The 27,179-nt window shown below is 21.6% G+C and overlaps 1 protein-coding gene across 4 annotated transcripts in view; it reads right to left on the bottom strand.

Moving 5' to 3' along the window:
• Positions 1 to 27,179, bottom strand: part of LOC117179442 (fatty-acid amide hydrolase 2-A) — a 115,708-nt gene that overhangs the window by 24,614 nt on the left and 63,915 nt on the right. For all 4 annotated transcript variants that reach the window (XM_033371247.1, XM_033371250.1, XM_033371249.1 and 1 more), the window contains 4 exons: positions 23,472 to 23,677; positions 17,708 to 17,850; positions 12,512 to 12,690; positions 2,582 to 2,971 (listed from right to left, as the gene is read on the bottom strand). In XM_033371247.1, the coding sequence (XP_033227138.1) occupies positions 2,582 to 2,971; positions 12,512 to 12,690; positions 17,708 to 17,850; positions 23,472 to 23,677 (918 nt within the window). The remainder of the gene's footprint in view (positions 1 to 2,581; positions 2,972 to 12,511; positions 12,691 to 17,707; positions 17,851 to 23,471; positions 23,678 to 27,179) is intronic.

Here is a 27,179-nt window from a genome sequence, read left to right as displayed (position 1 = left end):
AAAGATTGAATGATCTTTAAAAATAAGAAAAAAATTCTACGAAGCAAAATTTATGCCTAAAAAACTAAATGATTTATAAAAAATGAATAAATTTAAAATTTGACCAAAAATATATTTAAAAATTTGAAAAAACTCCCAATTTTACGTGATCTTTACATAACTTATAGAAAAAATTCTACTGAAAAGAATTTACACAGACAAAAGAAAATAATAAGATATAAAAAAATTTTTAATCAGAAGAAAACTTTTGGCCGTAATGTTCTATACAATCATCTAAATAAGGACATTTTTTGTAATATTCCGAATTAAAAAAGTCATCATTATAAAAAAAATTGTGAATAATAAAGCTGCAAACTCCAAAATTTTGGCGGTAAAATTACAGAAGGGAATTAAATTCAAAAAATTGTTTCAATTCGAAAAAGCTTTAATTGGTAATTTATTCATTTATTTTTGCATATTTAATTATTTCAAATGTTTTGAATTTAATTCGCTTCTGTAATGGTACCGTCAAAATCTGAGAATTTTCAGCTTTATCATTTACAATTTTTTTTAATTATGATTTTTTTAATTTGGAATATTAAAAAAAATATTTCCATTTTTATATTTAATCAGGTTTTATTAATCATTTCATTTTATAAAAGTTTTGGTTGGTTAAATTTTTTATTACTTGTGAAGATCACGTATAACTGGGAGTTAAATTTTTTTTTAAATTTTCGGTTTTTTTTTTTCAAAATGTTTTATTACTTCTTCTATAACATAATTTAGAAATTCATGATAACAATTCTTAAATCTTGATGATTTAAAAATCATCTAAATAAAATCAATAAACAAAAAATTCTACTACACAAAATTTCTACCTAAAAAACAAAGTGATTTGTAAAAAAGTCTATAAATTTAAAATTTGAAAAGAACTATATTTCAAATTTTGAAAAAACTCCCGGTTTTACGGCTGAATTCTACTACGATCAAATTTTTTCAAAATTTTTAATTTTTTTATAACTTATTCTGTTTTTTTTAGTGGATTTTTTGTTAGTATATGTGCAGATCACGTATAATCGAGAGTTTCTTTCCAAATTTTTAAATATACTTTTTTCGATTTTTAAATTTATTCATTTTTTGTAAATCGCTTTTTTTATTAGAAATTTTTTTTAGTAGAATTTTTTGTTTATTACTGGTGAAGATCACGTATAACTGGGAGTTTTTTTTTATTTAAAATTTATTAATTATTTTTGAAAATATTTTCTAATTTTTTTTTTTTTATTTTATTTTTTAATATATTTTTCCTCACTTATATTTTTTGTTTTGTATTAGAAAATTTGTTTTCGTAAAAATTTATTAATTCTATAACATATTTTTCGAAATTCATTATAAAAATTCTTAAATTGTGATGATTTAAAAATCATGCAAACAAAATTAAAAAACAAAAAATCTACTAAACAAATTTCTAATTAAAAAATTAAATAATTCATAAAAAATGAATAAATTTAAAATTTGAAAAAAACTATATTTAAAATTTTGAAAAAACGCCCGGTTTCACGTGATCTTCACATATCCTAGAAAAAAAATTTTACTACGGCCGGAAGTTTTTTTTTAACATTTTTAAATTTTGTTATAACTTATTTAGTTTTTTTTTGTATTCATTTTTTAGTGGCATTTTTTCTTAGTATATGTGAAGATCACATATAACAGAGTTTTTTTTCAAAATTTTAAATATACTTTTTTCGATTTTTAAATTTGTTCATTTTTTTAAAATCATATTTTTGTTTGTAGAAATTTTGTTTAGTAGCATTTTTTTATTATTACCTTTGAAGATCACGTATAACTGGTAGTTTTGTTTTAATTTTAATTTTAATTATTGGTTTTTAAAATATTTTATTTTTTATAATGCTTTAATATATTTTTCATCATTTAAATTTTTTGTTCCGTAAATGTAAATATTTGTTCGTCAAAATTTATTACTTCTATTACATATTTTAAAAGTTCATGACAAAAATTCTTAAATTTTGATGAATTAAAAATCATGTACACAAAATTAATAAACAAAAAATTCTACTAAACAAAATTTCTACCTAAAAAACTAAATGATTTATAAAAAAAGTTAATAAATTTAAAATTAGAAAAAAAATTATATTTGAAATACGGCCGGGAGTTTTTTCAAATTATAAAAATTGTTTTATAACTTATTTAGTTTTTTGTAAAAATTTTGTTTAGTAGAATTTTTTGTTTATTACTTGTGAAGATTACGCATAACCGCGAGTTTTTTTAATTAGAAATTTATTAATCAGTTTTTAAAATGTTTTTTAATTTGTTCATTTTTATTATGTTTTAATATATTTTTCCTCAATTAAATTGTTTGTTTTGTATCAGTAAATTTGTTTACGTAAAATGTTATGACCTTTGTAGCTTTCTTATTCTTCTATTACATATTTTTAAAATTCATGAGAAGAATTTTGAAATTTTTATGATTTGAAAATCATGTATACAAAATTAATAAACAAAAAATCAATCTTAACATAAAAAATAAACACTCGTATCTGAGCATAATCAACAATATTAAAAAAAAAATTTTTTTTAAACTCACCCTAAATTCTTGATAAAGTTCCCTGCTTTCCTGAACAAGTTTAGTTTGTTCTTCAGTTCCAATCTTAATTTGAAATCTCTCAAAAGCTGCAGTTAATAAAGCAATCAAAGTGTGATTGCTCATGAAAAGTGTCCACTTGACCAACTCGAGCCAGACATTAATTTGTCCATTGCGATTGGACAATTCGTAGGAAAAATCGTGGCCTTCTTCGCATGCCATATTCGCCAACCAATAGGCTAAACTTTTTTTCATCCTTCTAATTTGTAATTTTGTAGCTTTAATGTTGTGAGCTTTTTCAAGATAGTGCACAACCTTTCTCAAAGATTCTTTTATCTCACGATCTACGGGAGATACTAAATATTGTCCACCATCATCTTCCATATAGTAGAACTGTACGAGGAAAAATAAACCAGAACCGTGTTAAATTGGAATGCATAATATTGCGCAATATGCTCGACTGAGTACTTGCGCACTGCGTGTCTTAAAAAAAATCTCGAACTTTTCCAGGGTTTTCAGAATAAACATAAATAGAAAGAGTTACATTTTTAGTATTTGAAAAGTATTCTATTATATATGAAAAAACATGAAAAGTATGAAATTTGATACAAAAGCTGAGAACTGAACTTTTTTTATTAAAAATTCAACTCTTCGATTAAATGCTGAACTTTTTTATTCAATATTCAATTTTTTAAGATTAATCATTTTAGTGAAAAATTCATCCTTTTTATTAAAAATTTAAATATTTTGCTAAAAATGTCTTGTTCCTTTGTTAAGAACATTTTCAATAGATATTAAACTTTTTTTTTAAATTACACCATTACACTATTACTATTACACTATTCCAAAAAAATTTTTAACATTACATACTTTCAAAACATAAATATTGAAAATTAAATAATTTGAAATTCTTTATTTTTAAAAGTCATTAATTTTCAATAGTAACTTTTAAAAAGTGAAAAATTTTTTATTGTAAATTTTAAAGATGAGGGAATTTTTTATATTTTAAATTGAAAAATTAAAGATTATCCAAGTTTTAAGTTTTCCAATTAAATTTTTTGTATATTTCTTACATTAGAGTGACAATTTCTTTAATTTGGATAGTTGAGACTTGAAAACTTGATTTTTCAATTTTATTTTCATTCGAAATTTCTTGAATTTGAAAGAATTAGAATTGAAAACGTAAATTTTATTTATATATCTTTAAAATTCGAATATTTTCAAGTGTAGTAATTTTTTAAAATTGTAAACATTAAAATTGTAAATTTTGAACAATAAAAACTTTTTATTTTTACAATTTAAAATTCAAAAATTTAAGGTTTGCAATTTAAATTTTTATTAATTCGATGTTTTACAGTCTAAATTTTTCAATTTGGATGACTTAGAATGGAAAACTTGACTTCTGATTTTCAAATAATTGAAATTAAAAAAAAAAAGATTCATGAATTCCTCAAATTCAAGTTTTTAAATGTGACTCTTTAAAATTGTAGAACTTTAAATTGTAAATTTTGTAAATTGAATTATTTTTAAAAAGTGTTCAAAATTCAACAAATTTTAATTTTAACTCTTCATAATTGCAAAACTTTGAATTACTAATCTTTCAAACTGAAGAGTTTTTAATTGTTTAAATTTTCAAGTCAAAATTGTGAAATTTTAAGTTTTACACTTCGAAACTCTAGAATTTAATTTACATTCGAAATTTCTTTAATTTAAAAGGTTTAGATTTGAAAACGTACTCTTGATTTATTTATCTTTAAAATTCAAATATTTTAAATTATTGCAACTTTTCGAAATTTCAAAACTTTAAATTGCAAATATTCAAAAATAGTTAAATATTAATTATTTTGGTTGGATTTTTTTAAAATTAATACAACTGGAAATTTAAATATTTGGCTTTTGATTAAGAAGTGTTATTTTTTAATCCAACACTTTTTTTTTTATTTCTCGGTTGAATTTTGAACCCGAAAATATAATTTTATTTTTATGAAAAAATTAATTGCAACCAAAGAAATGAAATTTTAATTAAATAAGAAATTTTTACAATCGAAAACGGAAGAGGCAAATCTTTACTTTAAAAAAATAATTATCCACCGGAACAAATTTTCAAACAAAAAAAGTTTAAATTTTACTTATCCTGTACAGAGAGAAATAAAATATGTAGATTTTCAAACCAAAAACATAAATTTTATACAAAACAGTTGAATTTTCAACAAGATGTTAATTTTCAACTAAACGCATGAATTTTCATTAAAAATGATGAATTTTGAAACAAACAAATAAATTTTTAAGAAATTGATTTAACTTTCGACAAATTTTTTTTTATATTTTCAATAAAAAATAGTTCAGGCCGGAAATGGGAATTTCTAAGAAAAAAGTTAACTTTCAACAAAACTGTTGAATTTGCTAACAAATTGGTCAATTTTTGAAACAAAACAATGCCAAAAAAATTAAAAAACGAATTTTGTACCAAAAAAATTGAAATTTTAATTCAGAAATATGAATGTCTAACAAAAAAGTTAATTTTTAAACAAACTGTTGAATTTTTCAGATAAAAAAGAAAACAAGAAATTTGTTAAAAAAATTAGAATTTGAAATTCAGAAATTTGAATTCTTGACAAAAAAGTAAATTTTCAACCAAAGTGTTGAATTTTCAAGTAAAAAAAACGAGAAATTCTGTACAAAAAATTTTTATTTTAAATTCAGAAATTTGAATTCTTAACAAAAAAATTAATTTTCAACCACACTGTTGTTTTTTCGAGGCAAAAAACAAGAAATTTGATACAAAAAAATGTTAAGTTTGAATTCTTAACAAAAAAGTTAATTTTCAACCAAACTGTTGAATTTTCGAGTCCAAAGAAAAAACGAATTTTGTACAAAAAAAATTTAATTTGCAATTCAGAAATTTGAATTTTCAACCAAAAGGTTAATTTCCAATCAAATTATTGAATTTTATGTTAAACCAATAAATTTTAAAAGAAAAAAGAGGAATTTTCAAAAAAAGTTCATTTTTCAAACTAAAGTTGAAAATATGACTCATACAAAACAATTCAATTTTCAACCTGGAAATATTATTTTTTGACCAAAAAGTTAATTTTCAACGAATCATGAATAATGAATTTTTAACCACAAAAAATTTTATAAAAATGAATTTCAACTTTCGACTAAGTAGTAGGATATAAGATGCATTTTTAACCAAATAATTAAACTTTCAAGCAAAAAAAAAAAAAGAATCTTCAACTAATAAAGTGAATTTTTATGAAGGCAGTTTAAGTTTCAACAAATTAGTTTATTTTTCAACCAAGAATATTGATTTTATAGTCAAAAATACGAGTTTTTAACAAAATAGATTAATTTTTAAACCAGATTTTCCAGAATTTTTACGCCAAAAAGACGAATTTCCTACAAAACAGTTCAATTTTCAACCCGATAATATGAATTTTCAGCGAAAAAGTTAAATTATGACTAGTCAACAAAATTTTTTTTACAATATTAGATAAATATTCAGAAAAGCTGTTGATTAACTTTCTACAAAAGAGATGCATTTTCAACTAAAATGATTATTCTTCAACAAAAAACTGCATTTTAAAGAAAATAATTCAACAGGCGATCAAATAGTTCAGTTTTCAACCAAATAGTTGAATTTTAAACTAAAAAAGCTACGTTTGTAACCAAAAACTGAATAGTTAAATTTTCAGTTAAAACACTAATTTTCAACAAAAAATTTAACAAATTTTCAGAAAAAAGATACATTTTCAGGCATAGAAGATAAATGTTCAGTTGAAAAAGAATAACTTTCAACAAGAAGAAAATTATTGTTAACAAATTAGTTAAATTTGTACTAAAAATTTGTTTGTCAATCAAAGAGATGAATTTTAAACAAGAAAAGTTACATTTTTCGCCAAAAAAGATCAATTTAAAACAAAATAGTTAGATTTTTAAATAAAAAATTATTTTTCCACCAAAAATATAATTGCTTAAACAAAAAACAGGTGTTTTTAAAAAAATAGAATTAGTTTCAGGGTTATCTGAACCATTTTCAATTGGAATGCATAATATTGCGCAATATAATCGATTGAGTACTCACGCACTGCGACCCTTCTATGGGAACTACATTAAATCAGTGCCTAGTGTGTCTTCAAAAAAATCTAAGACTTTTCCAGGTTTTCCAGGATAAACAAAAATAAAAAGACATAAATTTTCAGTAACAAAAACGTAATTTCGAGCCCAAAAAACAGAATTTTTATTAAAAAAGTTCATTTTGAACCAAGCAGTTGAATTTTCTCACATAATAGTGAATTTTCAAACCCAAAAAATAAATTTGATACAAAACATTTTGAGATAAAAGTATTTCAAAATATTGTATTATATATAAAATGTATGGTATTTGAAACTAAAGTTAAAAATTAAACTTTCTTATTAGAAACTCAACTCCTCGATTAAATGTTGAACTCTTTCATTTAAAATTAAATTGTTTAAGATTAATCATTTTAGTTGAAAATTCAAGTATTTTGATAAAAATTTCTTGTTCCTTTGTTAAAAATTAATTGATTCCCTAATTGGAAAATTTTAAATTGTAAATTATTAAAATTATTAATTGTAAATCTTCAATATTAAACTATTCCAAAGAAAGTAGAAAATATTAGATACCTTCCAAATATAAATATTTGAAATTGAATATTTTGCAATTCTATATTTTCAAAATTCAACCATTTTCAATTGAAACTTTGAAAAATTGCAAAACTTTGAATTTTAAATCTTAAAAATTGAAGAATTTTTTATTTCAAATCAAGAATTAAAGATAATACCAGTTTTAAGTTTTACAATCAGTTTTGTAATTTTGAATCTTTACAGTAGAAATTTCTGTACTTTGGATGAATTAGACTTGAAAATTTTATTTTTGATCTTCCAATCATCCAAATATAAGAATTTTTATTTTCAATTATAAATATTAAAAATTGAATTATTCAAAAAGATAATTAAGTTACAAATAACAGTTCTAAAATTTATTTTATATTTCATATTTCTTCAATTTCAAAGACGTAGAATTAAAAATTTGACTTTTATTTATTTATATATATATTTTAAATTCAAGTATTTTCAAATATAGTTTTTTTTTAATTGTAAAGATTACAATTGTCAATCCTTAAAAATAAAAACTTTTTTTTTACAATTTAAAGTCCCAAAATTTAAATTTTGCAATTAAAAAAGTTATAATTTTGATTTTTTATAGTCTAAATTTTTTAATTGGATGCTTTAAAATTGAAAACTTGACTTTTGATTTTCAAATTATCAGAATTAAAAAAATTTTATTTATGAATCTCTAAAAGTCAAGTTACTAAATGTGGCCCTTAAAAATGGTAAAACTTTGAATTTTTAATCTTAAAAATTGAATTATAAAAAAAACAGTTCAAAATTAAACAATTTTCAATTGTAACTCTTCAAACTTTCAGAACTTTGAATTGTTGATCTTTCAAACTGAAGAGTTTTTAATTGTTTAAATTTAGAATTCAAAATCATGAAATTTTGAGTTTTACAATTCAAAATTCTAGAATTTAATTGACATTTTACATTTCTATAATTTAAAAGAACTTGAATTGAAAAAGTAACTTTTATTTATATGTCTTCAAACTTTAAATATTATTAATTATAGTAATTTTTTCAATTGTCAAAATTAAAATTGTCAATCTTTAAAAATCAAAACTATTTTTTACAATTTAAAATTCAAAATTTTAAGGTTTGCTTTAAAAATTTTATAATTTCGATGTTTTAAAATCTAAAATTTCCAATTTGGATAATTTAGATTTGAAAACATGACTTCTGATTATCAAATCATAAAATTAGAAAAAAAAAGTTATTCATGAATCTTGAAAATTCAAGTTTTTAAATGTGACTTCAAAATTGTAGAAAATTGAATTGTAAATCTTGAAAATGGAACAAGTAAAAAAAAAAAATTGAACAATTTTCAATTGTAACTCCTCAAAATTGCATAACTTTGAAATGTTAATCTTTCAAATTGAAGAGTTTGTAATTGTTTAAACTTAGAATTCAAAATCATGAAATTTTAAGTTTTAGAATTCAAAATTCTATAATTTAATTTACATTCTATATATCTATAATTTGAAAGACTGGTTGAATGTCAATCTATTAACTCAATTATTTTGTTAAGAAGCCATCTTTTATGGTAGAAAGGACATTTTTTGGTTGAAATAAATTAATAAATTTGAAAATTTTTAATTTGTATATCAAATACTGTTTCATTCCGTCTATAAAATATATAGATGCGTAAATATTTTAAAAAGTATAGACGATTTCGTCGGTGTCTGTGTTTTGCGTCCTAAGTCGGCACCGAACAGACGGTCCTGAGTCGGCACCAAACAAGCGGTCCTGAGTCGGCACTTTTTTTTTTGCTTTTATTATTATTTGTGTTTTATTTTATTGTGTCTCAATTCCATTTCATTCTTCTCTTATAGTTAGTTCTTTTTATTTTCATTATTCTACATATTTTTTTCATTGTAAATGTTTAAAATTTTTTTATTTACTCCTAAAACTCACGAAAACTACCGTCTTTCTTGCATTTGAGCGGAAAAAAATTATGTGCCGACTTAGGACGAGAGGGGTCATAGCCCAAATCGCAGTATTACCTGCTATTGATTGTGAATCCCTTTGTATTCACAATGCTCATTCATAGAATGTCTATATATTACTCTAATTTCTATGAATTTAAATTGATGGAACTATTAATGCTTTTAATTTGACATAAAATAATTTTACCATATAAAGATTCTAAAGAAATTGAGTTTCACAAACACAGAATTTGAAATTTATAAAATTTACACGCTACTAATTAAAAAGTTGGCCAATCTTACTATCTTACATATTATTCAATTTTTTTTAACGTGTTCAGTTTAAAATTCATGGACTTTATTAATTTGAGTTTCAAAGTATTGTTTAACTAGTACTAGTTTGATTCAATGTACATATTAATATAAGAATTATGTTTAATCACGAAAATAATTAAATATTAAAATATTAAATATAACCAAATATTTTATAAACAAATATAAATTTTTTGCAGTTATACATAGAAAAATTCGGTTTCTAAATTAAAATAGGAATGAATAATAGCACTGCGTATTAGGATTCACTCTGTGAAAATTCCTGGAATATTTTATAATTAATACAATTTTATTATCATTTGTGACTGACTGAGACATTAAACTTAATCTCAAGCTATTTGAACGGAAGAAACGAATTCCTTGTACTTGAATTTCTAAAATTTTTAATTTATTCATCTAATTTGTTTCTAAAACTAGAAATTGTTATATTTTACGCCATTTTATGATAATTTATTTGTTCAACTAAAAATAGTTGACATTTTAGGCAAGAAAATATTGTTAATTCAAATCAAAAGCAGCTGGATAGAATAAAAAAAAGCAATTTTTCATAAAAAAAGTTAAATCCTCACTCAAAGCAGATGAATCTTCAACCAAAAAGTGATTTGCCTTTTCTTCCTTTTCAGCCGTTCAATATGCTTAAACAGTTTCAAAATTTGATTTCAAGATCTTCGAAATCTTAAATTTTGCTGAAAATGTTATGGAATGTTTTTTAATTCGTTATCATTTTTTAAATTCTTTTTAAAATTCTTAACATTTCCTTTTTATATAATTCGAGTTTGCCATAAAACTTTTAATAAATCCTGCAAAATTAAAATAAGCTGTTAAAATCTTCCATATTATTTTCGGAAAATTTTGGAAATATTTTTAAATCTTACTAAATATATTCTTAAAATTAATTTTTAAAAATAATCTTTTTTAACTTTCCAAATTTAAAATGAATATCGGTAAATTGCAAAATAAATAAACTATAATTTGGATAAATTGTACAGACCGAATGTTAAAAAAAAATCATGCTCTAAGTTTCAATGCTCTAAATTGAACAATGAAACAAACAATCTGGAATTTTTTTAAAATTATATCATTTTAAGTAATTTTCATTGAAAAGCATTAAAACTTAAAAGATTACATTTTTTTCATGAATACTTTTCAAATTAGAAGTTAAATCCTTTTTATTTGGAGTTGCCACATATCAATCATTGTTCAATAGTTATTTATAAATAAAAATTTGCTTTGAAATCTTATTACATATTCATTTAACATTATTTTTTTTTAATGAAAAATCATTAAAAAATTGTACAGGAATCTTAAGTATATTTTTTTATTATCTGAAAAGTTTAAAAATCATTTCAAAATGTCAAAATCTTATTTCAAGATCTTTAAAAATATATATTTTGTTAAACTTTTTAAATTAGTTTTGAATCTCTTAAAAACTTCTTAATATCTTTAAACCTGATCGATTTTTTTATAAAGTGATAATTGTTCAATTTTCATTTATTCTTCCAAACTGGTTTTTGGTTTGAAACTCTTTTTAGGAATTCTGTAAAAAATAATTTATAAAAGAAAGAAATAATTGAAAATTTTACCATAAATTTTTACTCAATCCTGCAATTTCAAAAAATATCTTTAAAATTTCTGATTTTTCGATAAAATATTGGTAATCTTTTGAAATCTTCTCAAATACGAATTTTTAATAAAAATGTACATTTTCAATTTAAGAAATTAGTTTAATTTGTAATTTGTAATGCACGGTTTTTTATCCAAATAATAGAATTTTCAAATAAAAAAAAATGCAAACATCAATAAAATAGTTTAACTATATGTTTAAAGATCAACTTTTGAAAAAAACGACATTTCAAACTGAAAATGTTTAAATTTGCAATCAAATTAATTTTTAAATACAAAATTGAATTTTTATCCAAGAAGATTAAGTTTCAACCAAAACACAACCAATTTTCTACAAACTAGTTACGTTTTTCGCGGAAGAAATTAATTCTGAACTAAGTAAATTAGTTTTTAACCAAGAAATATACTAAAATATAGTATATATATTTTTATATAAAATATGTATAAATATACAGGGTGGACACGCTGGGGCTTACATACATGGCGAGTTGAATGCTACCCGAATTGCATAACAGCAGGGCAGAAGCCATTATACAGGGGTATTTTCATATTTCGCGCCTTTAAAGTTTCATTCGGCATGTGAACTGAGAAGTAAACGTAATTTTTTTTCTTTGATAATACCATTATAGAATGGCTGCTCAGTGACAAATAGTATAAAATAGTAATAATATTCTGCGCTTCCAGTGGGCGAAGAGTGAATGGTGTTTAACGCTTATTTTTACTGCATAAAAAAAGGTATGTTATGAATAGACAGGGTATGTTTTAAATAAAGTGAAAAAAGTGTAAAACTCATAAACTTGATCCGAAGATGCACGGACTTCGCCGAATGGCCGATCCGAATGCAACTTTAAAGGCGCGAAATATAAAAATACCCCTGTGTAATGGCTTCTGCCCTGCTATTGTGCAATTCGGGTAGCATTCAACTGGCCATGTAAGCCCCAGCGTGTCCACCCTGTATAATTTTATAACTAAAAAGACGAATATTATACAAATAAAGTTGAAGCGATTTCAATTTTACGAAAGATTTGTTGCAATCTTCGAATTTTAGAGTTATAAACTCAATGGGAAATTTCTAAAATGGAACCAAAAGGACAACAGTTTAATTTTATTGCGGGGCGAGAAAAAGCAAGCGAGGGGTACCGCGCAGGATGCAATGGTGGGGGTAACCTTAGCAGGTTATAATGCGAGTCGGGCATTTGCCGACGAGAGGAGTGTCGACTTGGGACGACCATTCTAAAAAATATAAAAAATCGACTTCTTCAATTTGCGTTGCCAATTATATTAGAGCGCCATTAAATCCCGTTTACCCTCTGATTTCGACAAAAACTTTTACTGTGCCGACTTAGGACCACTATCCACTAATTTTTTTTTATCACCCACATTTTTTTGTTAATTTTTTTTATTCTGAACTTACTTTCAGCTTAGAAATGTCGACCTTAGAACGCAAATTTAATTTTTCTGCGTTACCATCGGCTATCACTTCTAGAATTGGAGTCATATCTTGTGCATATCTGCACATAGGCCCAATTCCAAGAAGCTGATTTTGAGCTTCATTATGAGCACTTGGGTATTGCCCTTCATTTGAAACGATTCCTGTGCAAAGAAAAATTTTTTTTTACTTCAATCTTTAGGAATCATTTTCCCAAAATTTTCCAGTTATTGAAGTTTCCAAATTTTAGCATTCTGAACCGAAAAATTACAATTTTTTATGAACAAAAACAAAATAAAAAAATTTAAATCGAGGTTTTAATTTAGAATAATTTCAAACTAAAATTTTCAACATAGTCCAATTTCAAATTGAAACTAGAATTTGAGGCTTTCGAAATTAGATAGTAGGGAGTAGCGTAAAATATCAAATTTCAGAAAAATAAAGACCCCGAGATTTTTTTTTACTTTTTAGATAAAAAGTAGTTATATGAAATTTGGCTTTATTAACAAAAAAATTTCCTTAATTTTTCGGAAATTGATAGAAAAAACATCATTTTTCTTGATTTACTTCAAAATTATTGGTTGTATTAACTTTTTTCATTAAAGGAAAAAAACCCTTCTCGAAGAAGCAAAGAAAAATTGGGGAAAAGAGTAAAAAATTGTATTATTGAGCACGTTGAATTTTACATATAAGTAAATGTTAGCCAAAATTTCATCGAAAATAATCAGTTTTTAAATTGAATTTAAAATTTATTTTCCAATCCATGCTCAAACATTTTTTTAAAATAAAGAAAAAAAATTACAACCATTTTTCAAGTAAAATACAAATAAATACAATAAGTTACAAAATCTCAACTATTACATTTTTGATTGAGAATTCATCATTTTTTTCTGTTACGAATTCAAAATTAAACTCTTTTTTTTATGAAACATCAAATATTCAATTTTTTATTTAAAAATCGTATTTTTTGGTTTAATTCAACTTTTTTCACTCGAATATAAAATTCATTGTTAAGAATTGAGTTTTTAAATTGAAAATTCAAATATTTAATTTAAATTTAAATTTCTTTGTTTAAATTTTTTTCTGTTGAAAATTTAACTATTTTCTGACAAATTAGTTTTTTTTTGTTTCAAAAATATTTTTTTAAACTGAAAATGTAACTATTTCATTTTTGGTTGAATATTTATAGTTTTTATTAAAAAATTCAACTATTTTTTTGAAAATACATTTTTTGTGGGTAAAAAACGCAACTATTTTGTTGAAAATCACCTTTCTTCTTGAAAATTATAACGTTTGATTGGAAATTCATCTTTTAAGCTTGGAAATAAATTCTTTCATAAAATTCATCTTTTTGACTTAAAATTTGAACCTTTTTAAAGAGAATTCGCCTCTTTGGCTCAAAAATTTAGCAAATTAGTTGACGTTTTTTTCTCATATGTTTTTGATTGCAAATTAAATTTTTTTTCACTATTTTCTATTCCAAATTTAAAATCATTTTTGTTTTAGAAATATACTATAAAATTTATTGTTATATTATTTATTGCTGAAAATTTTTTGTTTAATCAAGCACATGATTAAAAGTTAAAATACTTTGTTCAAAAGTTTTTTTTTTGTGGTCGAAAATTAATCTCTTTGGTTATAAATTAAACTATTTTCTTGAAAATTCGTTTATTTTTATTAGTTGCAAATTAAATTTTTCAACTGAAAATTTATCTATTATATTTTTGGTTGAAAATGGATATTTTTTATTTTAAAATTCAACTATTTGGTTGAAAAATTATCGTTTTTTACTTGAAAATTCCACTACTTCGTTTAAAATAAATCATTTTTTGGTTAATAATTTCACTATTTTATTGAAAATTTAATTATTTAGTTAAAAGTTAAACTAATAGTTGAAAATTCAATTATTTTGTTGAAATTTCATATTTTTTGTTTGAAAATTGTGCAAAGTTGCTAAAAATTAATTTTACTTGCTAAAAAATCAACTACTTTTTTTAACTGATAATTTCTGGCGGGAAAAATGAATTATTTTGTTTAAAAAGATTTTTTTTTGAAAATAATGATTTTTGGTTGAAAAAAATCAACTTTTTTGGTAGAAATTCATCTTTTTGTTGAATCTAATTGTTGAAAATTCTAAGTTAAACTCTGTTTTTGTTTAAGCATCCATTATTACATTGTTTGTATAAATTGATATTTTTTTATTGAACGCAAATATTTTTTATTTACAAATAAAATTACATATTATTATAACATTTATGGTTAAAAATTCATATTTTTATTGAGAATTCAACAACTTGATTGATTCCCTGGTTTAAAATTTATTTTTTGTTGAAAATTCATCTGGTTAAAAAAATTTAATATTTTTCGTTGTTGAAAATTATGCAAAATTGTTAAAAATTAATTTAATTCGTGAAAAATTTACTTATTTTTAAAAAATAATTTAAACTATATTAATTATTTTTTTACTTTGAAAATTTAACTAATCTATTTTTGGTTAAAAATTAAATTGTTTATTTAAAAATTCAACTATTTCTTTGAAAACGACCTTTTTTGTTGAAAATGCATCTTATCTGTTGAAAATTACAGCGTTTTGTTACAAATTCATTTTGACGGCTAAAAATAAAACTAGTTTGTTGTAAATTTATAGATTTTAGTTGAAAATATATATTTTTTTTAATTATAATTTTTGATTGAAAACTCATCATTTTGGTTTAGAAATTGCACAACTTTGTTAAAAATTAATTTTACTGATTGAAAATTAAACTATGTTGTTAATTGTTAATAATTTTTAGTTAAAAATTTAATTAAACAGTTGAAAATGATTATTTTAAAAGTTAAAATCCTGTGTTCAAAAGTTTTTTTTTGTCGAAAATTCATCTCTTTGGTTGAAAACTAAACTATTTTATTTGAAATTCAATTGTTTTTATTATTTGAAAATTAAATTTTCAAACATAAAATGTCGCTATTCTATTTTTAATTGAAAATGGATCTTTTTATTTAAAAGTTCAAGTATTCGGTTGAAAATTTATATTTTTTTACTTGAAAATTCCATTACATTCTTGAAAATAAATCTTTTTTTATAAGTAATTTCAATATTTTTTCGTAAATTTAATTATTTTGTTGAAAATTCAACCAATTGGTTTACAATTCAATTATTTTGTTGAATTTTCATATTTTTGGTTGAAAAATGTTTAAAATTAATTATTGCTGATTCAAAACTAAACTCTGTTTTTCGTTTAAACATCAAAATATTACATTTTTGTTTAAAATTGATATTTATTTATTCAATTAAAATATTTTTTATTTTTTATTAAAATTATGTGTTATAACATTTATCGTTGAAAATTCATCTTTTTATTGAAAATTAAACTTCTGGATTAAATTTCTTTTCTTTAACATTTATTTTTTTATTGAAATTTCATCTTTGGCTAAAAACTGTACTATTTTGTAAAAATTCCTTAATTTTTTAAATTGAAAATTAATTTTTCAAGTTGCAAATACATTTTTGCGGGATTAAAATGTTAATATTTTGTTACAAAATTGAATTAATTTGTTAAAAATTCCACTATTTTGTTAAGAATTCATACTTTTTTGTTGAAAATTAAATTGTTTTGTTGAAATTTCATATTTTTTTATTGAAAATTCTGCAAAATTGTTAAAAATTAATTTTACTGGTTGAAAATTTAACTTTTTTTAAAACATCGTTTGCTGTTTTTTGTTAAAAATTAATTTTTTTAAACTGAAAAGTTGACTTCCATTTCTAGCTGAAAATGGCTTAATTAATTTGTTGAAAACTCAACTATTTTGTTAAGATTTCATGTTTTTTTTTTTCAAAAATTTCATTGTTTTGTTGAAATTTCATTTTTTTTTGTTGAAAATTGTGAACAATTGTTAAAAATTAATTTTATTTCTTGAAAATGTAACTATTTTCTTCATACTGATAGTTTTCAGTGAAAAATATAATTATTGGCTCAAAAAATTCCATTTTTTGTAGAAATTCGTCTTCTGGGTTTGAAAATTCAACTGTTTTGCAGAAAATTCGTCTTTTTAAATAGAAAATTTAGCAATTTGGTTGACATTTTTCACCTTACGTGTTTTCTATTCATAATTAAAATGTTTTTTTTTTTTAATATCTTCTATATATTACATTTTTTTGTTCAGAAATAATTTTTTTGGTTGAATTTAATTATTGCTGATTCAAAATTAAACTCTTTTTTTTTTCTTTAAACACTAATTATTACATTTTTTTGGCTCATTGATATTTTTTTTAAATAACTTTAAAATAACTTTTAAATAATATTAAAAATTACATATTATTATAACATTTATGGTTAAAAATTCATACTTTTCATTGAAAATTCAACTTCTTGATTGAATTCCTTTGTTTAAAATATATTTTTTTGTTGAAAGCTCTTCTCTGGTTAAAAAAATTAATATTTTGTTAAAAATTCGTTCATTTTTTAAATTAAAAATTAATGTGTAAAGTTGAAAATTTAACTAATATAATTTTATTTGAAAATTAAATTTTGTATTTTAATATTCAACGACCTTGATAAAAATTTATCTTTTTTAGTTGAAAATTTAACCATTTTGTTGAAAATTCGTTTGCTGTTTTTTGTTAAAAATTAATTTTTTTAACTAAAAATTTAAATATTCCATTTCTAGTTGAAATGAATCTTCTTTATTTGAAAAATCAACTATTTAATTCAAAATACATCTTTGGGGGTTAAGAATTTCAATATTTTGTTAAAGATTGAATTAAATTATTAAAAATTCAATTATTTTGTTAAGAATTCTTACTGTTTTTTTATGACAATTTACCTGTTTTGTTAGAATTTCATATTTTTTCTTAAAAATTGTACAAAATTAATTTTACTGGTTAAAAATTTAACTATTTTGTTTTCAACTGATACCTTTCAGTGAAAATTTTAATTATTTGTAGAAATTATAATATTATAATATTTATAAAATTTATAATATTTAATATTATAAAAGTACAAAAATAAACTATTATTTATCAAAAAAAGTATTTTCGAAGCAATCAATTATTTTTAAGTAAACCAACAAAAACACGGGTGTTCAGGTTTTCTGTGCAATTTCGAAAAAATTGATCCAATTTTTTTTTCTGAACAAAATTTGACATTTTGCCCTACGCTCTATTAGATAGTGTTAAAAAAATACCTTTGGAAGGCTTATGTCCAAAAATGCCATTAAAAAAACAAGGCATTCGAATGGATCCTCCGATATCAGAACCTAATCCGCATGGAGAACCCGCCGATCCTTGTAGACAACCTTCTCCACCTGAAGAGCCCCCAACTATATGTCTATCAACAAAAAATTAAAAAAAAACATTTTAAAAAGTTAAATTTAATTGTAAAATGATTTAAAAAATACATGAATAAACATTAGGGTGTGTAGTAAAATAATTGTTAAAACTCTGATAATTTATTGGTCTTTTTAGCTAATTAACTAAATGAATTAAAAAATCGGAAAAAGTATTTAACAATAAATGAGTTTATTATAAATAATATTATAAAATATTAATTTATTAATTTTTTAATTATTTATTAATTATTATTATTTATGATTAATTAATATTAAATATTAAATATTAAAATTAAATAATGATGTTATTCAAATAATAAAAGTCAGTATTAAAACAAATATTTTTTATTATTTGCATTTTTATATGTACTGGAAATTCAGAAGAATATTTAACATTAATTTAAATTTAAATTCCTTTCTGTACAATTTTTTTCTGTTGAAAATTCATTTTTTTTTTGTTGAAAATTATGATATTTTCTACAAAATTAGTTTTTTTGTTGTTGAAAATTGATATTTTTAAACGAAAATGTAACAAAGTTAATTTTTAGTTGAATATTTATATTTCTAATTTCAACTATTCGTTGAAAACACATTTTTTTGGATAAAAACTTCAACTATTTAGTTCAAAATGCATCTTTTCGGTTGAAAATTAGACTTTTTTGTTAAGAATTTTGTTTTTTGTTGTAAATTTTTGTTGAAAATTATCATTTTTATCAAAAAATATTACTTTGGATTGAAAATTAATCTTTTTCGGTTGAAAATTGTACTATTTTGTTAAAAATCCAATTTACTGGTTGCAAATTAAACTATGTTGTTAAATATTGAGAGTGTTTAGTTAAAAATTTAATTAATGGGTTAGAAATGATATTTTTGATTGAAAATGATTATTTTAAAGTGGGAAATCAATTTTTCTGCAGAAAATTCATTTTTTGGCTTAAATTTAAACCTTTTTTAAGAGAAATCGCCTTTTTGGCATACGAATTTAGCAATTTGGTTGAGGTTCTGCTCATATGTTTTTGATTGAAAATTAAATTTTTTAGTTTTTAAAATATCAATTATTACATTTTTTCTGTTAAAATTGACCTTTTTTGAGTGAATTCCACTATTTTCTATTCCGAATTAAAATATATTTCTTAATATCTACTATAACATTTATTGTTGACAATTAATTCTTTTTAAATGATCGACATAATCGCAAGTAAAAATTCATTTTTTAACAGTTTTTTTTCGTCAAAGATTCATTGGTTTTTTGGTTGAAAATTGAACTATTTTGTTGAAAATTTATTTTGTTTTTATTCGTTGCAAATTAACTTTTTGAACAGAAAATTTAGATGATAAATATTTTTCTTCAGATCCATGAGAAAAGTAAATTTTTTTTTTAATTATTAAATATTTCAAACAAAACAATTCACATGAGTTCTTAGAATTCCGAAAAAAATATAGACGATTTTAAATAAAAAAATGTTGCATGATTAGAAGCTTTTAGAAAAAATGAATTAATTTTAAGAGTTATTAAGAAATTTTGTAAATATCCTACAATAATATTAAACTTAAAAATATGTTGATCAATTTAAAACACAGATTTTCGAAAAAAATTTCAGTAAAAAATTAAGAAGATTTTTTAAAAAGTTGAAAGGCTTCTAGGAAATAAAAAAAATACTTAAAAATTATGGGAAAATTTGGATTATTTTTTATCGTGATAAATTAATTTTGAGAGTTCTACAATTGCAAATGAAAATTTAGAAAAAATAGATTCGTTTTAAAATATATTTAGAAGTTTTGAGAAAATTTGAAAAAATATTTTAAAATTTAAAGAAAATTTTATTCAATATGCAGGTAGATTTTTAAAGATTTTGAAATAAAATGTTGAAGCTTTTTAAGGATATTGAACAGTTTTAAAATAATAATGAAATTTTACTAAGATTTTTGAGAAAATTTAAAATGATCTTTAATTTGAAAAATGAATGTGAAGAATTTCTAATGAGTCCTTTAAGTTCAAGAAAAGAATCTAAAATTTTAAATCAAAATTGTTCAATTTCAAAAAGTTATAGACTTTGATAAAAAACATACAGTAATTTTTTGACAATTAAACTACTTTCTTAATTTCAGAAAAAACGAAAAAATATAAACAAAAAATTAAACTATTTAGTTAGAAATTTATTTATTTTTTTCAGTAGAAAATTAATCATCTTGATTGAAAATTAAACTTTTTAGTTGAAAATGTAACCATTTCGTTGAAAATGTATGTATTTTGTGGAATTCGTCTTGCTAAAAAATGTATAAATTTTGTGGAAAACTAATATTTTTTGAGAAAATTTAATTAATCGGTTAAAAGTTTAACTATGTACTTGAAAATTGATGTATTCCGTTTGAAAGTTATCTTCTAGCGTAGAAAATCAATCTTTTCGTTTGAAAATTCTACTGGTTTCTGCAAAATGTATGAATTTTGTGAAAAAATTATATTTTTTAGTGAAAATTGAATTATTTAGTTTTAATATTTAATATTATTTATTTAATCTAATATTTAATTATTTAGAATTAATTCGTCTTTCAGGGTGGCCGTTTTAATCGATGAAATAAAAACATAATAAGAACAAAATTTTTCACTTGAGGTAATAAAAACTGAGCTTTAAATGAAATCATTCAAAGTGGAACTGTTAAATTTTGAACTTTAAAAATTGAAAATTAAAAGTTTTTAATTAAAATATTTTTTATTCAAATACTCAATAATTTACGCGTATAAAATTGAAGGTACTAACATTGTTCAATACAAAAAAATATAAAACCACGTTATCATTTTCAATTCTCTAAATTAAAAATTCAATCAATGAACTTTAAAATTTTCAAAATGATATGATCTTAAGGAATTTTGAGCTAGAAACATCAAATATTGAAAAATTGAAAAAATGTTAACTAAACACTTCTTAAATGAGAAATTCAATTATTTTTAAATAGTTTAAAAATCCTTTGAAAGCTTAGAAATTTTATTTCAAAATCTTGAAAAATTTAGAAGTTGTTTTAAATTCGTTTTAATTAAAAATTATTTTGGAAATTATTTCAAAACTTCTAATTATCTGTAAAATTGAATTGAATTTTTTTCTACAATTTTCAGAAAATCCTGCAAATTTTAAAAAAATTCTTTACAATTTGGAAGTATAAATAACAATTAAACATTTATTATATGAAGGCGAAATTTTAATAATTTTAAAACAAATGTAGATTTTCGCAGATTTTAAACAAAAAAATTAGATTTTTTTCAAGAATTGCGAAAAGCTTCAAAAGAATAAAAACATTTTCGTAAGATTCATAGGAAAATTAAAAATAACTTTTAATTTTGAAAAATTATTTTAAGAGAATATTTAAAAAGTTTTTCAAAGATTTAAACAAAAATTTCAAAAAAGATTCTAGAAAATTTTAAGAGAATGATAATTTTAATATTTTTAAAACTCCTAAATATCTCTTAAAATTCCTCAAATTTTTTTAACAAATGTTCATTTGTAAATTATACATCGAAATTTAAAAATTTCACTTGCAAATTAGGCATTTTTCAAATACAACAATTAAAATTGTAATTTTCAAAATTTAAAGGCTCTTCAAAATTTTAACGTTTCCAGGTTTTCTATGTCAAACAATTCAGTTAAAGATTCTTTGCTTTTAAATATTTGGTTTCAATTTATTTCTCTTTAATAAAAATTCAAATATTGCTAAATATTCAATAATTAATCCTTTTTTTTAATTAAAAATTTCAAATTGAATGGGTTAAAAATTGAATATTTTAAATTTAATTAAATCCTTTAATTCAGAATATATTTTTATGAAGTTAGTTTTAAGTTGAAAATAGTTTAAACTGGTTTAAAATCGTTTTACCAAATCTTTTTTTTTTTACTTTTTATTACTTCAAGTACAAAAAAATTAAAAATATTTATTTATTTATTAAATAAAAATGTTTTTTATCCAAAATTTTTATTTTTTATTTCTTCAAGTCTTTAAGAAAGCATTTAAAAATTCTTTAAATGAAAAATTTAAGGTAAGAAATACCAATTATAAAAGGAAATTTGTAAAGTAAACAAATTTTAAATTACGCATTGCAAGCTAAATAATAGCTAAATTGAGAAACATAACAATTTCACTAATTATTTTAAAACTGTTAAATTCGAACGTAGACAGATTTTTCTTCTACAAATTTCTAAAATTCCCCGTCAAAAAAAGAAAATTCACTGTCATTTCCCGATTTTTCCCGGCCATTTCCCGGTTCAGCGGCCATCCTGGTCTATTAATAGTAGAATATCAATCTTCTTAATTGAAAATTCAACCATTTGGTTGAAAATATATGAATTTTGTTAAAAATTCATCTTTACGGTTTAAAAACTAACTTTTTGTTAAAAAACTGATGTATTTCGTTAAAAACTCGTCCTTTCTTGTATACAATTAATATTTGTTGTTTAAAATTTAACTATTTGATTAAAAATGTAAATATTTTGTTCATAATTAATCTTTTTTTATTGAAAATGCATCCTCTTGGTTCAAAATTTAAGTATTTCTTTAAAAGTTCAGCTTTTGTGTTAAAAATAAATCTATTTGGCTTAAAAATTTAACATTTTAGGTAAAAGGTGTTGTTCTTTTTTCACTAAAAAATCTTTATTGGCTGAATATTCGTATTTTTTATTTAAAAACTAATTTCTTTCGTAGAAATTTATTCTTTTTTTATTTTTATGTTAAAAATTCAACAGTTTTGAAAATTAGTCTCTTTTAGTTGATGGTCCGTCTGTTTTATTAAAAATTCATCCCATTGGTTCAAATTTCTTTCGTTTTTAATTTTAAATAAAAATCTTTTCATGGTTAATCCTTGAAGGGCATACTGGGTGTATAATACCCAGCCAGATTAACAAATGACATGAAAACCTATTTTCTATGTCATTTTCACATAATTTTGATTTTTATTATTTTTATACGCAGTTTAAAATCAATAAAATCCTTTAATCACGTAAAGTAAGGTCTTTCATTTTTGATTGAATTGAAGCTTTTATTTTTTAGAATAAATACCTTCTTGGGAACGAACACTATAAGACTAATGTTATTTTTGAAGCGCCGTATCCCGGAAGTATTCAAGTAAAATTTTAAGTAAAAATATCAAAAATTTTCAAAGTTATGAATTTTAGAGTAAAAGAAGTAATTTGAAATTTTTTTCCAAAAAGGACTTTTTTTTAATACTCTAAGTTAGAAAAAATTGATGTGAAACATTTTTCTCCTTAAGCTAGGTAGATTAAACATCATTAATTAATTTAATTGTAAAAAAATATCCAATATCGTCGACACAGCTCACGTTTGAATACCCTTGGGTACGGAACACCCAGTATGCTCTTTAAGTAATTTTACGGAATTGTGCCCTTTAAAGGTTTAACATTTTACGATTGAAAATTCAACTATTATTATTTCAGCGAATTAGCAAAGAAGCTCAAAAATATTTTTCAAAGAAAAGTAAAGAAACAGTATCATTAGCAGAAAATTGTGATAAATTTTTTTTTACAAAATAGTAGAAATAGTAGAAAAATAGTAGAAAAAACTCGAGGCTTAAAATAGTAAAAAAATGTATAATTATAATTTTTTTCTCATAAATTACCTCGAATTGTATGGATTTCTGGATGTCCCATATAAATAATTACTAGACTCCCACCACATGGCCAGTTCCGAAACATTAGTTGTTGCAAGCGGAATTGCTCCTGCTTTTTTCATTAATTTAACTACATCAGCATCTTTTTCTGATATGATGTCCTTGCGGGAAACCAAACCAGCTGTTTGTTTCATATTTTTAATACCGACACAATCCTGAAATCATGCCATCTCTTTACAGAAAAATTTTTTTCTTTCTTCAAAAATGTTAGAAAATATGCGTCAAAAGTTCTGTATTGTCATGAGAATACTATTAATTTTTTTCAAATCTATGTATGATAACAAATAGTACTAATAAAATAGAAAATTAAAAGCTAAAACATGCTTTAGTATCTAATTTTTTTATTGGACAAAAATTTCTAAAGAAATCAAAGTCATGCATACACAAATTTGTAATTCTTTGCGAACACAATTTGGCCTTGTGAAATTTTGGGAATATTTTTTAATCTTTGTAAAGTCTTTGGTATCCTTAAAATTTTTGAAATCTTGGTGAAATTTCTGAAAACTTTTCAAGTATATAAAATCTTTGTGAAATTTATAAATTTATGTAAAATCTTTTAAAAATTTTTGTAAAATTTTCGAAATATTTTTGAATTTTTTGTTTGTTGTTTAAAATAATAGAAATTTTTTAAAATCCTTATGCATTCTTTGAAATCTTTGTGAAATTTTTCTTAGATCTTTTTTCGTGAAATTTTGTGTTCGTTTGACATTATTGAAATCTTTTGAAATCTTCTCATATTTATTGAAATCTTTTGAAATTCTTTAAAACCTTTGAAATGTTCTGAAATCTTTAAAAAAAATTTAAATTTTTGAACTCTTTTGAAATCCTTATAAATTCTTTGAACGACATGCAAAATCTTTCTAAATCTTTTGTATTGATTTGAAATCATTGTAATTTTAATATATTTGTGAAATATTTTGAATTTTTATAAAAAAATGTGAAATCCTTTCAAAACTTTGCGAAATTTTGATATTTTTGTAAAAGAATTTTAAAGAATTTTTTAATCTTTAAATTTTTGGAACATTTTGTAAACTAATTTGAAATCTTTATAAAATCTTAAAAATATTTGTGAAATGTTTCTGAAATATTTTTCATTTTTTGAAACTATTACAATATTTGAAATATTTCCGAAATCTTCTGAAATATTATGAAAATTTTGAAATTATTTACAATATTTGAAATCTATGTGGAATCTTTAAAAGATTTCTGAAATATTTAAAAAAATCTTTTATTGTGAACATTTTTGTGTCTGCTTGAAATCATTAAAAAAATTGAAATCCTTATGGAATCTTTGAAATATTTGTAAAATGTTTCTGAAATATTTTTTATTCGTTTAAAATTATTAAAATATTAAAAAACTTTCTGAAATATTTTGGAATATTATGAAAAATTTTTACTTATTTAAAATGTTTGAAATCTTTTAAAATTTGGGTAAAGTTTCGGAAATCCTTAACATCTCGGAAATCTTTTAGAAGTGTTTCAAAATATTTTGAATTTTTTACGAAATAATTGTGAAATCTTTATTTTTTTAAACTTTTGTGCCTGTTTGAAATCATCTAAATATTCTAAAATCTTTGAAATACTTGTGAAATCTTTCCTGCATCTTTTTTATTTTTTTTTTTAAATCACTGAAAGATTTTCATCTTTGTGAAATATTTTGAAGTCTTATCAAAAAATATGGAATCGTTTCAAATCTTTGAAATGTTTTTTATTTTCGCGTATTTGACCCTTTTCGAAATCTTTGAAATTCTTATGGATTCTTTTAAATATTTGTGAAATCCTTCTGAAATATCTTCTCATCGTTTAAAACATTTGAAGTCTTTGCGAGATCTTTTAAAATATTATAAAAAATTTGAAATTATTTAAAATGTTTGAAATCTTTGAAATCTTTAAAATTCTTCTATTCTTTTGAAATCTTTATGAAATTTTTATAAAATCTTTGTAAAATATTTTGTATTCATTTGAAATCTTTTTAAATGTTTGTAAAATTTTGAAATGTTTGAGAAATTTTGTGTAATATTTTAAAATTTTTATGAAATCTCTCAAATATTTGTAAAATGTTTTTTGAAACCTTTATTTGTAAAATATTTTGTGTTCGTGCGAAACAATTGAAATGTTTGAAATCCTTGTGAAATCTTTTGTCATATTCTAAAAATTTTGAAATTATTTCAAATGTCTTTTTTTTAATCTTTGAAATCTTTGTAAAATCTTTTTTATTCATTTGAAATCATTAGGATATTTATCATTTTTGTGGAATCTTTTTGAAACCTTTTGTGTTCGTTTTAAATCCTTTAAATCTTTTGAAATTAGATCTTTGTGAAATATTAGAAATCGTTGTGAAGTTTGGAAATTTCTGTGAAATCTTTTGAAATCTTTCGAAATGTTTGTAAAACCTTAGAAATCATTGAAACCCTTTGAAATATTCTCAAATTTATTAAAATCTTTTAAAGATGTGTAGAATGTTTGAAATCTGTTGTAATGTACCCTTTTTGAAAACTTTAAAACTCTTTAAAACTTTTTATGTCCTTATGTATTCTTTGCAATATTTTTGAAATCTTTTGTATTTATTTAAAATCATTAACATATTTGGTAAATATTTTCAAAGCTTCTAAATTATTTTAAAATCGTTCAAAATCTTGGAAATATTTTTGAAATATTGGAAATCTTTGTGAAATTTTGAATTTCCTGTAAAATCTTTTGAAATCTTTGTTAAATATTGGAAATCTTTGTGAAATCTTTGTGAAATTTTTTAATTTTTGTGACACACACACACACACACACACACACACACACACACACACACACACACACACACACACACACACACACATTTAAATCTTTAAAAATGCATGTAAACATTAAAATTTTATGAAATATTTTGAAATCTTCATGAAATCTTTAAAATCTTCGTGAAATATTGGAAATCTTTGTGACGTTTTAAAATTTCTATGAAATCTTTTTAAATTAGATCTTTGTGAAATATTAGAAATCGTTGTGAAGTTTGGAAATTTCTGTGAAATCTTTTGAAATCTTTTGAAATCTTTCGAAATGTTTGTAAAACCTTAGAAATCTTAGAAATCATTGAAACCTTTTGAAATCTTCTCAAATTTATTAAAAGCTTTTAAAGATGTCTAAGATCTTTAAAATATGTTGTAATGTACACTTTTTGAAACCTTTAAAACTCTTTAAAACTTTTTAAGTCCTTATGAATTCTTTGCAATATTTTTGAAATCTTTTGTATTTATTTAAAATAATTAAAATATTTGCTAAATATTTTCAAAGCTTCTAAATTATTTTAAAATCGTTCAAAATTTTGGAAATGTTTGGAAATATTTGTGAAATATTGGAAATCTTTGTGAAATTTTGAATTTCCTGTAAAATCGTTTGAAATCTTTGTTAAATATTGGAAATCTTTGAGAAATTTTAAAATTTTGTGAAATATTTTGAAATTTTCATGAAATCTTTAAAATTTTCGTGAAATATTGGAAATCTTTGTGAAATTTTAAAATCTTTAAAAATCTTTGTGCAATTTTGTGAAATTTTTTAATTTTTGTGATATATATATATATATATATAATTAAAAATTTGTCATAAGGACAACCGCAGGATTTCGTCGGGAGCGGGTGCTAATCTGAAAAATTGCACCCGCTTCCAGCG

The sequence above is a fragment of the Belonocnema kinseyi genome, chromosome 9, assembly GCF_010883055.1.
Source record: "Belonocnema kinseyi isolate 2016_QV_RU_SX_M_011 chromosome 9, B_treatae_v1, whole genome shotgun sequence".
Lineage (NCBI taxonomy): Eukaryota > Metazoa > Arthropoda > Insecta > Hymenoptera > Cynipidae > Belonocnema > Belonocnema kinseyi.
The sequence above is the reverse complement of the archived record's forward strand: the minus strand, read 5'-3'. Positions and strand labels throughout refer to the sequence as shown.